The sequence below is a fragment of the Brienomyrus brachyistius genome, unplaced genomic scaffold, assembly GCF_023856365.1.
Source record: "Brienomyrus brachyistius isolate T26 unplaced genomic scaffold, BBRACH_0.4 scaffold62, whole genome shotgun sequence".
In the NCBI taxonomy this organism is placed as follows: domain Eukaryota; kingdom Metazoa; phylum Chordata; class Actinopteri; order Osteoglossiformes; family Mormyridae; genus Brienomyrus; species Brienomyrus brachyistius.
Window position 1 is genome coordinate 1,404,183 of NW_026042337.1, and position 12,965 is coordinate 1,417,147.

Sequence of the window (12,965 nt, forward strand, 5' to 3'; positions counted from 1 at the left end):
AAACTCTAATTCTTAAAATCTTAAGCATTTGTAACTGAATGCGCAACTACCCACCGTTAGCTCTGACTGGTTGCAGACATGGAGCATGAAGCTCGAGGGTGGAGCTACCCAGTAGCTTTCAGTTCCCATATCAAAAGCTGCATTCTGAATGTAATCAACCATGTCCTATTCGAGCACAAAAGTGTTTCAATATCTCGAATAAGTTATTAAGCAAGGATTTTAATAAAAACGTATACGTGTTTTTTAAAATAGATCACGGTGAAAATAACTTTATCCAGCATACGCATTAAACAATGTCAACAAAATCGTGGAAACAGTCCTGCCAAGCAACAAATGACGTACGCGTTTAAATTAAAGATAATCCAGCTACCTAAAAAACGAACCCAGCTAATTAAATGCCACTTTCGGCTAAATACGTTGCCCAGCATTTAAAAAATAACTAAAAGAAAGATAAGTTTATATCTGATATATGTGACCTATTCGGAAAAAATGTGGGCGGTTCCGGATGTGCTCAAGGTCACCACGGAAAATGTCTTCGTTTGGCTGCTTCTCTTGTTCGCCGAGTCTAAATATGGTATAGCTTCTTTATTTCCGTTTTTAAGTCAAATATTTAACATGATTTAATTTATTTCTAATAAGAAGTGCCGATACGCGGGGCTGTTGACATTTAAACAGTAAAATATACTAGACGGCTGTTCGATTTTGCGGTTGCGATGATGGTAAAAACCATGAAAGGTCCTTCATTAATTCGTCTTAATTGCATCGAGTCCCCCGCTTCGGAAGTAATGACCTAATAAAATACGCGTGTGTCATTTCCGTGATGATTTACACAGAAAGGTCCAGCATAGAAATTTTACGTAAATTTGGTGGTATTTCCCATGTCGTATCGGAATCCTACGTCACAGTCGCCGTATTGACTTTCCGAAACTTTACTTATATTCATCTGTCTGTCATTCTGTGTCTCCAGTTACTGGAATCGGTAGCTTTTCATTTTGTATGAATTGTATTTTTTATGTAAATTACTGTAAAAATATTTGAATATATATGTTTGTAGGACTAAGATACCGGAGTTCCGAAACGTGTCATTTTAATCTACCTGGACTCGCAATGACCGACGAACAGTTCAAGACCATCAATCGAGTTGTGGAGGAGCTGAACCATGAAGAGCGCCGGAAACTCGCGTATCTGTGCGGGGATCTGGAGCCCGAAGGTTGTGTGGAGGACCTGCGGGGGAAGCTTAGCTCCCTGATTCACGACGGCCGGGTAGGACCGCTGATTCTGCTGGAGCTCATGCTAAGGATGCGACGCTTTGACATCATGAAGAGGATACTGGGAAGAAACAGGCAGGAGGTGGAAGGGCTGCTGGAAAACGGCTATGTGGTGTCGGATTATAGGTAAACCGCCCACTTCGATTGTTAACAGAAGAAACGCAGGGAGACACTAGTTTAGGTAGAGCAAGTGAAATCACATGCGGTTAATATAGGCTATTTAACTCTTTCACATGAGAGCAAGTCCTCTAAATTAAGTAATCAATTAATTTAATTAATTTCCAAGTATTTGTATCGCAAATTCGCGGAAATGCATATAGATTCCGAAAATTCATTACAGTTAAAATAAATTTTAAAAAATCATAGGCAGGGAGACCAAGGGCTGACAGGTAAACAAAATATTTATATTGCTATAAAAGTATTGTTATTTATATTAATATTCGACATTGTTTTATATTTCAGATTGCTGATGGCAGATCTAAGTGAGAATATGGGTAAAGAAGATGTTCGTTCCCTTATATTCCTCTTAAGGGAAGTGCTGCCCAAGGGGAGACAGGAGACTGCTACAGTAAGACCCAACTAACAGATTGTTCCACTTCAATTTTATTTCCTAAATGGTTAGTGCTTTTTTTTCCTTTGGAATAGAAGCAATTTTAACCTCATCTCATAATCATATGAAAAATAAATCTTAAGCATATGGGCAAATGCCAGATTTCCCATAATCAAACTCCCAGCTGAATTCATTATACTTTGTGAGTAAATCAAATACCGTGCATTAAGTAGTGTGAGTGAAAGAGTAGGAATGAATGCGAGGTATTTAATAAGAATCTGAATAGTGTCTGATTCCTGTGGTATGCAGAACAACTCATTGTCAGAAGCAACACGAAAGAGTTCACAGACGGTGGTCTTCAGTGGGGAGGACATGCTCCATTTCAAAACTTTTTTTTTTTTCTACTGGAAAAGGGAAATGAGTTAAATGATGTCATTCTGTCATGGGTTTTTGTATTGCAAATCATACTTTAGTCACTTGCTTTTTTTTGTCTTGAGAACTTCAGGGATGAGGTATTTTGAAATAAGATGAGCTTTTATTTTCGAATTGACGTCACGGTGGCCTTCTTGCTGTAGGTCATGTTGGGAGTTCTGTAAACCTGTTTAAGATGATTGAGGTTAATATATGGCAGATTGTAACAGCTACTCTGTGCTGAGCAGCTGTCCTTGTGTCGTGTTGCAGTCCTTTTTGGACGTGGTGGTTGAGTTGGAGAAGTTGAACAAGGTCTCCAGTGAGAAGCTGGAGCTCATCGAACAGTGTCTGAAGAACATTCACAGAGCGGATCTTGCCAAAAAGGTCCAGCGGTATCAGATGAAAGGTGAGGAATGTGGATCAGGATAAAAAATTTCATTCATTTTCTGTTACAGTTGTGATGATACATGGAATTTTTTTATTTTTTTTTTTACTGATAAATAGAAATTCTGCACTGGATGCAGTGTGTATGGTGTGATGTAATGGAAAAACCCTCAATCTCCTGCTGACAGATTTCGTTGTTTCTTTGGTCAGTAGTTTTTCCCCAGATTAAATTTTCTGAGCTGGGCTTACCCAATGCTCCAACTGAGCCTGACAATTTTTACTCATGCTTGTAGTTTAAAGTGTCTTTTTGTTGAAACTGTTAAAAGATTTTCCTTATTTATGTTTTTTTCCCAGGTTCAGGGACACATCATGTTAAAATGTCAGGCCCAAGGGTGGAACCCAGCCCGGGAATCGCCCGTGTATGTAAACATACAACATGCATGAGTTCCAAGTGCCAGGGGGAGTTTCCTTTAGGCTCTGACCTTCAGTATGTTCTGTGTTTGCTCTCACAGTGCCAGATGGTACAGAGCTCCACCCTCAAGCTTCATGCTCCATGTCTGCAACCAGTCCGAGCTAACGGTGAGCCCCCATCTCCCCGCTTCCATTACCCGCATTGGATTGGGCTCTACGTCAGTGTGACGTGACTGGATAAGCATACATGTTATCATGGCATTTCTTTGACATACACATAGCTCTGGTTCACTATTGTCTGTTGTTTGCGGAATTGTATATATGTGTTTATCCATTTCAGCTCCAGAGAACATTAAAATGTCAGTTCCTGAAACAGGAAGACAGTATTGTCAGGTGATGAGCTCAAACCTTTTATTTTAGTGGCTCTGCTGGTTTATTCCAACCCGTGCTGCTCCCTAGATAGTGTGTGTGTGTGTGTGTGTGTGTGTGTGTGTGTGTGTGTGTGTGTGTGTGTGTGTGTGTGTGTGTGCGCGCGCGTGCGTGCATGTGTGCGTGCTTGCGCCCATCGTGTTGACCCACCACATTGTCTGCAGAGTGGCAGGAGCGTGTAGATTTCGACAATCATCCTTTTTCCCCCATCACACTGACTTCTGTACCTATTCTGTACCCTTGGTGTCTTGAACTCTTCTCAAAAATAACCTTTAACACTCTTCCTCTAATCACATTTGTGCTCATGTCATAAAACCTTTTTGCACCACGATCCAGTTTTTACCGTCCCAACTCAGTCTGACCCTATATCAAGTATAGGTTTAAATTAATGCTGTGATTAAGCATGCAGTGCACACTGCAATTTAGGCCAATCGATGCCTATTTCACAAATCTGATTGGATATGCCAGTGAATTTTAAATTAAGCATCTGCGGTATGGCTTCTTGGATTGGTTGAGTGCTCCTAGTTTTACACTAAGCATTTGTATAGGTTAGTTCTAGGACTGGGGCTGGGAAATCTGATCGTGGATCAGCATAGGCTCTTGCTGGTTTTAAAATGCTTACATTTCCAGCCTCATGACCCTTTCAGAACTTGCTGCGACCCAAAGCATCAGAGACTGGGTAATTGTCATTGGTGAATGGAAATCACATTAACGAATTTGGGAGATTGCCACCCAGCTCTCTTCATTATTTGTATTCTTTTTAAATAATTTGTTGCATGAGTTCTTGTGACCCAGCAAAAGGACTGTCATATGACGCTTTTCCACCGGCATACCTGTGCCTGAGCCGTACTACAAAGAGACTAGTTACAGCATAGTTCCAGTTCGCTTTGGTTTTCCACTGCAGAAGGGTCAGTTCGGTAAAGATGTCGCCGGGTTTGGAGAGTGCCGGAGACGCTTATTTACCGTTCACACGGTGTACGTCGTGACCTACTGTGTGCTGATTTAATCATTTTCTAGCGCATCTCTGAGAATCGCTGTATTATGTTATCTCCATGCATTTTGACCAATCAGATGGTGGTGATGCAACCAGCTTAGTTTTTTTTCACGCTTTCAGTCCTGCTAGTAAGTAGGAACATGTCAGCATGGGTACAGGTCAGTACGGCTCACGTGCTTCACAAACGGATAACTGCCAGTTCGCAATATGGCTTGGGTACGGCTCAGTTCTTGGTGACGGTGGAAAAGCGCTGATAGTTGGGCTTCATACCCCTCATGTGATGGAGAAGCTGCCTCTATTGGACTTCTCTTGACCCTGTCTTGTACACAGCCTGCTCCCTGTGTGCTCACTGTCCACTCTCGCCCTCTGAACCACAGGACCCCTTGCAGACCTACCGGATGCAGGCTGTGCCCCGAGGTGTATGCGTGATCATAGACTGTGTAGGCAATGACGGCGGTAAGTCTCTTTCCTAGCCCTTGCGTGGAGGCGCTAATTGGGAATGTCGAAATGACAGAAGTATGTTTTTGTCAGACATGCTGGAGCAGGCTTTCGAGCGACTGCACTTCAGCACGATCCAGCGGAAATGGCCGAATGTGGTTGAGAGCAGTTCCTTCCTGAGGATGGTGTCCGAGAGGCACCGTGAGCTCCAGGAATCTGATGCCTTCGTCTGTTGCATCCTGAGCCGCGGTCAGGGTAATAACCTCCTGGCCACGGAGGAGAGCGGCCCGGGGCTGAGCCTAGATGCTGTCCGGCGGCTCTTCTCCGCGGAGGCCTGTCCAGGCCTGGCAGGGAAACCGAAGCTCTTCTTCATCCAGAGTTACACCGTGAATGCAGGTGCCCCAGTCTTTCAATGGCACCAGGATGAGGACCTGGAAACTGACGGACCCGCTGTCTCCACCCACGTGGAATCCGTGCCTTCAGATGCGGACGTCTTCTGGAGCCACTGCAGCACTGAACACCGGCAGCTGGAGGAGGGCACACATAGCTCTGTGTATTTCCGCACCTTGTGCGCCGCCCTGCTGAACGGGCAGAAGAGGTATAGCCTCCATGTTAATCATTTAATAACACCGTGACACTTTTACCTGTTACGATTTTACGGGCTCATAAAGCTTGACATTTTACTGAGCCAGTTGACCATAAATATCTTGCTTTAGGGTGCAACTGGCAGGCCAACATCTTATAGCCAGACCTTAAAGCTTTTGGCTATTTGCTTGGCAGCTGTGTGTCTTTGCACCTGCTGTAGTGCACTAATAGAAGATGCTCTCTCATTCCTTGGCCTGGTGTGAGTGAATCCATTGTTCTTTTTCAGAAAGCGTCACCTTCTAGACATTCACACAGAAGTCAACTCTGTTATCTACGACTACAACCGGTACAACACGGAGAAGACCTACAGTCTCAGTCTACGGCATACACTACGAAAGACTCTCTTCCTAACCTGAAGCAGATCCGAGCAGCCATTAGCAATGTGAACACTAGTCAGTTCCTAAGCTAATCACATCCTAAGGTGTGTTCCTATTATACTAGATCATACTAAACCAAAGATCCATGAAGTATATTTAACGTGTAGAAAACCGCATAATATTATCTTTATTTTTTATCATCTTTTATTATCTATGTAGTTAAGATTCAAGAAGTTTATTCCTCATATGCAGTGCAACATGCAGTGCAATATATCTTTTAGTCACCGTTTGGCTGTGCAAAAATAGAAGAAAAAAAAGTAAGAACTAAAGTAGGAGTAAAAAGAAAATGACAATATATACATACAATATATAAATATATCAAATCAAGTATATAATGTAAAACTACAATCTAAAATATAGTGCAATGGGAAGATGATGTACAGACTGATGATGTAAAGTTATTTGGGCAGTAATGTGAACATGTGCAGTGAATTCCAGTACAAACATACATAAGCCTACAGAAGGACCACAATTAGTTTGAATTGAGAAGCCTTGTGGCCTGGGGGAAAAACGCTTCCTGGGTCTCTCTGTCCTGGACATTAGGCAACGGAACCGTCTGCCTGAGCTCAGCCTGCGGAACAGACCATTTGCGGGGTGTAAGGGGTCCTTAATTATCTTAGTATCTCTGGATGTGCAACAGAGGAGATCTGACACGACGCTCGGCCGCCCTGATCACACACTGCAAGGCTTTGCGGTCCTTTAGACAGCAGTTCCCAAACCATACCGTAATGTTCATGGTGAAGATGCTCTCCACAGCAGCTGAGTAGAAGGTTCTTAGGATCACTGGAGTCACCCTAAATCTCCTCAGCTGCCTCAGTTTGTACAGCCGCTTTCTCACACCTGGTGACCAGATTGCTGACATGTGAGTGCCAAGTGAGGTCCTCAGTGAGCAGAAGCCCAAGGTATTTGATGTTGTGAACCATCTCCACTGGAACACTGCTCATCTGGAGGGTTCAGGGTTCTTCTTGCAGTAGTCCGCTATCAGCTCTTTAGTTTTTCTGACATTCAGACTGAAGCAGTTGGACCTGCATCATACCGACAGGTTCTCCACCTCCCTCAGCCTTAGCATGGTCACCTCATATCTCTTGGGCCAGGGTTGGAGTCTTTGGTCTATCTCTGTATGTGCGGAGTTGTGATGTTTCCTCTGAGTACCCCAGCTTCTCCCCACAGTCCAGAAACATGCTAAGATTAATTACAATTGCCCAAAAAGTAGTTCTTTAACTTTATTTATTGAGTTGAACATGGGACTTTACAAAAATGTATGTGAATTAGAAAAAGTTAAGTGGATTAGTATTTCTGAATTGCTTGTTGTTGTTGTTGTTGTGTGTGTGTGTCTGCTTTGTTTTTCTCCTTTATGCCCTGTTCCTCCCAGTATGGGCTCTGTGGCCCTCTACTGGATTAGCAGGAAGGCAGTTCTCAGTTGTATAACTAGCTGGTAACCCCAACTGCAAGACTCTCCCATTATGCAAGTGTACAGAAACTTTTTTTCATGCTTTGTAGAACCACTTGCAATAGGGAATACACTTGCAAGATTGTTTTTGACAATCTTCAGCCAGCCGGGCAGACCTGCATTTGGGCCGCTTCTCCCATTCGTCCTTGCAGATCCTCTCAAGCTCTCTCGATTTTGGATGGACCTCTGAAGGACATTCAGAGGGTTGTTCTGAAGCCACCGCAGCCTTGTCTCGGCTGTGTGCTTTGGATCGTTGGCATGCCGTAAGGTGATCCAATGCCCGAGCCCAAGCTCGTGTTCGCTCTTCAGCATGGATTCTTCACTGACCTCTCTGTATTTGTCTTCATCATTCTCTCAATCCACATCAGTCCCTTCCACTGCGAAGTATCTCAGGAGCATGATGTTGCCACCACCATGCTTCATTGTAAAGATGTATTAGCCAGGTTATGGGAGGTACCTGGGTCTCACCACACATCATCTTCAGACCAGATAATCTAGGAATCCATTAGTGATATATGGTCAACTGCACATACTTAGGAATGGAGACCTGTTTAATGGAGTGCTGTAGATGGGTTTGTCCTTCCAAAAGTTTTCCCCATCTTTTAACAGGAATTCTGATGTTCCATTAATGAGTCAGTTGGGCTCTTCTTCCCATTACCCAGTTTAACATTCATGGCAATGTCACACAAGAAATGGCAGAAAGAAAAATGATTGGTTCAGAGAGATAACCAATCAGATTATACAGGAAGTGGGTTCAACCAATCAGATGTCTTATTCCCACCTGCTCTACAATCTGATTGGTTATCTCTTTGAACCAATCATTTTTCCTTCTGCCCTCAGAACATTTTTGTGTAAGTAAAACTCCCATGAGCCAATTTAACCAGCTTTATTCTTCGTTCCAAATGTCTTCCCTTTGACAGTGATGGAGGTTATTACGCTCCTGGGAACCTTTAAAACGTTGGTCATTTTTTTCCACCCAGATCAATACATATCAGTGGTCTGCAGACGGTTCCTTCTTCATGGCTTAGTTTTTACCCTATCATGACCCAGGAACCAAGGGACCTTATTAAGAGAGGTGTGCTATTATAAATCATGTCCAGTCAAGTGAATTTACTACAAGGTGAAGATGTTTAGAAAGAAGCAGGATGCATCCAAGCTCAGTTTGGAGTGTCATAGTAAAGGGTCTGAATACATATGTAAATGTGAGGTTTCAGGTTTTTTATTTTTAATGCATTTGTAAATAAAATCCTGAACACGTGTTTTCACTGTCACTATGTACAGTCTGCGTTCGTATTTGGGACCGGAACGAACGGGCGCAAGTCAATTTCGGGCGGGTATAGTATAAAAGTCTGAACTTTTTCTGCGTATTGTATTAATTACTGTTCATACAAACGCTGAAATATGTTTTAAACCTACTGCATTAAATAGAGCAGTTACGCCCCGCAGTGGTTCCGCATTTGACCGCTAGATGGGGCTCTTAGATTTGTTGTGGCGTGACTTCACGCGCCTCTAAATTCTTCGGTACGTCTTTCAATTTCGTTAGACCAGTGCCGGATATTGACAGTGTATTGGTTTAATAGGCTGAAAAATCATACCTTCGATTCTGGTTTTCCTAGAAAAACGAAGCAACAAGCTTGGTGTCTTGAACTATTATCAGATCTTTTTAAAGAATGTATGTAAAGAAGTAGAGCTGTCAGTATGCTATGGTATTTAAACTCTAATGCATGTTTATTTTGGGGTAGATTAAATGCTATAGCGATTATTTATTCAGCATTTAATATTAGATTAATCCAATTATGTTAGTTAAATGCACCTTACTGAACTCTTGCACACTTCCTTTTTCCTTTTTCCAGTACATTCTGTGTTTCTTGGAGTGTAAATATGAGTCAATAACCTCACGTGTTTCACGTCAGAGCCCAGCCAAGCACATGTGGGTAGACCAATGAAGCTAAAAATCTGTAATAAACTACAGAAACAAAAGTGTAGACAAATTTGGATCTTGACTGGCATTTTATAGACCGCTTTGTTCTTTTGCGATATTGTTCTGGCATTGCTCGCTTTAAAAGTTAATGCGCTCTCCCGGCCCCGCCGGACACGCGCGCCTCCGGTGCACGCGCACCATTCTTGGTGCCGCTGTCGGTAGTGCTGCAATGGCGGCACTGTAGGCTTGGACATGGTACCCTGAGTTGAATGGAGTTTTATTTTTTTAATCGAGGGTGGAGAAGGACGAAGAGCGCGTGAAAGCAGGGCACCGGAGCGTACTGCCTCGGAGAGCTTGTATTTGAAGTGGAGATTGGAGGCGGGGAGGTTTGCATTTCTTTCCCCGAGTCGGAGACGGAGCGAGTGTAAGGCAAGGACTGCGAAACCTTCTGCCTACATCTGCATGCAATAAACCGCCGCCGCCGCCAGCCGATCGCTCGTCAGCCAAACGAGGCGAGTCGGATCCTGCGCGAGCACTTCAGCCAAGGACTGAAGCAGATCCAGACCCGGCCGGAGCACCATGGCAGAGCGGAATTCCACTGGATTACTAATGATGATGCTGGAGCCGACACCCGCGACGGCTCTCACCCTGCCTGCGGAGGTGCGGGAGAAGCTGGCCGAGCTGGAACTCGAGCTGTCGGAAGGTGAGCGCCCCTCACCCGGCGTGCGGGTGTCGCGCCGGGCGGCACTGGCACTGGGCAAACACGATTTCCATCCTGATTGCATGCGCACATCAGAGCTTTTTATGGACGTACCGATGACAAGGGCGCTTAACAACTTGGAAGTTTAATATGTGCTGCTGCAATACAGCAGTCAGACAGGCTTACACCTTAATCGCTCGGTCTTGTGTATGCACAGGAATCACGGTGCATCGTGCGCAGATGTATAGATTTTAAACCAGCATATGCTACACGTCTTAAGTCGAATAACATGAGACGTGTGAAGTGATCCATCGGAATTCATAATAGGCGCACGGATTTAGTTTATAAGCTGCTAGTACGTGGTTTACGGCGATTTTAGGTGTGTGATCGGTGCTGGTGAAACATCCCCATCTATGACACGTATCTTTTTCCTTGGTTTGCCCGCATGTATTACCGGTGCTGTGACAGCTGCCTGAACCGCGCACATGCCATACTGGTTACTGGTGCCAATACGAATAACTTTCACTGGCGACATGGACTGGCAGCCCCACTACGGGCGCAGATTGCGTGTAGATGTTTTCCTCTTATTTTTAACAGAAATTAAAGAGGTTGTGTATGCTGTTAGATAATGCATATGTATTTACGAACGATCTCGTGATTAAAACCGCGGCGGCATGAAAATGAGCCTTGTAATATGCGCAGGACTGTTGGCAGGCGGTTCGCAGTCCGCCGGGGTCGCCCTGCTTTGTTAGTGTGATAAATCTTGTCATGCATGGTGTGTTTTTCTCGCAGCGCCATTGAAATGTGGCATAGGTGTGCAGCTGGGGCTGTCAGACACGAGGGCCTGTATTCTCGGTTCCGCCATGGTGACTGATCCTTTACTGCTCTGATGCAAACGGCAAACCTGAACCATGTCTTTGTATAAGTTAATAACCGAATCTTATTAAGGCTGTATAATCGGATGCATTTAGACCAGTGTTGCAAAGGGCACCGTTTAAAATCGAAGGTCATGTGTATACATATATACATTAAGGCGCAATTTTCTTTTCAATATTTGCAAGCCATGTAGGCTTGTATTGAACTATATAAATTTAAATTGGTGTTTTTATTCTTTTGGAAAGGGGAATGAATGTACTTTAGTCCTGTTAGTAATTAGGAAACCATATTAGTTATTCTTGGTGTACCCTTTTACAACGGAGTTCTAAAAGTTTCGTGAATAAGGGCCACAGAAGAAGGGTCCTCTTATGTAGGTTACAGAAAGGACACGGTTAGCTGTGTTTGCTCACAGAAACTGCTCTTGACCTCCTCTGACATTATAATGGTTTGAGCATAAAGAGGTGTGTGGAAATCTTATATCCATGGAGTCGGTCCTGAAAGATTGTGTAACACCATGTGCTCTTATCTGGAAATCCTGATTGTAAACACTTTCACTGGTAAACAAGACCTTAGTAATGTTTGCGTTTTCATCATATGCCGTTGAAGTCGTTATTCTGGCATTCTGAAGTTCTCTTGGTGTAAAATGTTCTTTTGAAAGTGGAGATTATTTTACCAGACCTGCGATTGGGCTGTCATTGTGGGGGGTTTTTGTTATTGATCCTGTATAATGTGATGCACGCAAGGCGTGTGATTACATGTTCTTTCCCGTGTTAAAGATTTGTAGAAAGACAGCACTGTGAGACAGCGGGGTATTTTGAGGAGGGGTGATCGTGATTTCTGCTCCTTTACTGCAGATCGGTGTCACCGAGCTTGTTAAACGTCAGGCTGCAATGGTTATCAGCATCTTTTAATTTTCCTGAAATAGACTCTTTTGTTCGTCAAGATTTGACCCAGATTCGTGGAGTCGCACCCTCCCTGCCTTTTGTGAGTCTCCAGTTGCCCTTTGTTTTAACACTCGCCCCCCGCCTCCTCCAGTATGGTGAGGCAATGGTGCAGGTGGGCTCCACTTCAGCAGGAGGCGGGCAGATGTGGGCGCCCTCTTGGATGTGCACGCGTAACCTCTCCCTAGAGGGGAGCCCCTCAGGGTGCATCACTGGTGTAGTGGAAGCAGTGTGCCTTGCACGGCCCCATGCGCAGCGATAAACACGACATGGGTCTGTGTGGTTTGCCGCTTGGTTACTTGCGTGCCTGTGATATGCGCTGCTTTTTATTTAGACATGAGAGTGTGAAGTTTTAGACCAAACGGGGTTTTGGTTCTCTGTCGAGAAAGGAAAGGTCATGTCAGTTTTATTTTTTGATTCACCCTTCTGAGATGAAGTTGATGTAAATGGCGTGAGCTTCACCACCCCCCTCCTACCCCCCCCCCCCCCCCCCCCCGCCACATACTATAGCGGGCCGCTGCCCTGCTCTTCTCTGAGTTAAAACATGCAAAAGAATTTCCTTGAAAATATGCATGGTGGGAGCCCATTTCTCGGTGCGTCCCCTGAATTAACGACTGGGTGGGGGTGAATTCAATTTCTGTTTCCTTAAAGTAGCACTATCATTGTTATAATCAATGCAATTTCTATTGTCGCTGAGCATAATAGGTCACCCAAGGGTGGTTACAATTTTTCACAAGCCCCTAACTGGCATAAAATGGGCCAGGTTTATAATATGGGATTGAAGCTTCAAATGCAATACTGCCTTCTTTTGCTATGTCTGCTGACACACTGCAAGTGGTTTCTCAGACTGGAAAGATTGTCCTCTTCTGGATTGTCGGTCACTTCATTCTCCCTGAAATTCACTCTCTTGTTTCCACACATCACCCATAATCTGGTCAGGCATGCGGCTGTGGGTGATCTATCTGCGAGAAGACTTCGGTATCCCATAGATGTCGGTGTCTGCAGAACTACAGCGGTATTACTGAGTAATCAGAATAGGCTTTCGTTTGACTGGCTCCCAGCAGCTGCATTTAAAGCCAGCCCCCATCTTCATGCCTCATTTAGAGCCCAGCCAGTGTCTCTGTCAGGTCAGCATCTCCGGTCGGGCGCCCTGTGAATCCGTGGCTTGAT

General features: G+C 44.3%; 2 protein-coding genes across 2 annotated transcripts in view; both read left to right on the top strand.

Moving 5' to 3' along the window:
• The first annotated feature begins 261 nt into the window (after positions 1-261).
• Positions 262-8,628, top strand: LOC125725214 (CASP8 and FADD-like apoptosis regulator). The gene is made up of 10 exons (XM_049001936.1): positions 262-574; positions 1,055-1,394; positions 1,731-1,836; positions 2,500-2,635; positions 2,968-3,032; positions 3,126-3,192; positions 3,365-3,417; positions 4,825-4,903; positions 4,979-5,483; positions 5,757-8,628. Exons 1-10 carry the CDS (start codon positions 490-492, stop codon positions 5,884-5,886), a joined length of 1,566 nt encoding a protein of 521 aa, XP_048857893.1. The 5' UTR covers positions 262-489; the 3' UTR covers positions 5,887-8,628.
• Positions 8,629-9,209: 581 nt separating this feature from the next.
• dip2a (disco-interacting protein 2 homolog A) overlaps positions 9,210-12,965 on the top strand; it is a 76,252-nt gene continuing 72,496 nt past the window's right edge. Inside the window, 1 exon segment of the mRNA XM_049001935.1 lies at positions 9,210-9,981. Coding sequence (XP_048857892.1) covers positions 9,858-9,981 — 124 coding nt within the window. The 5' untranslated portion in view covers positions 9,210-9,857.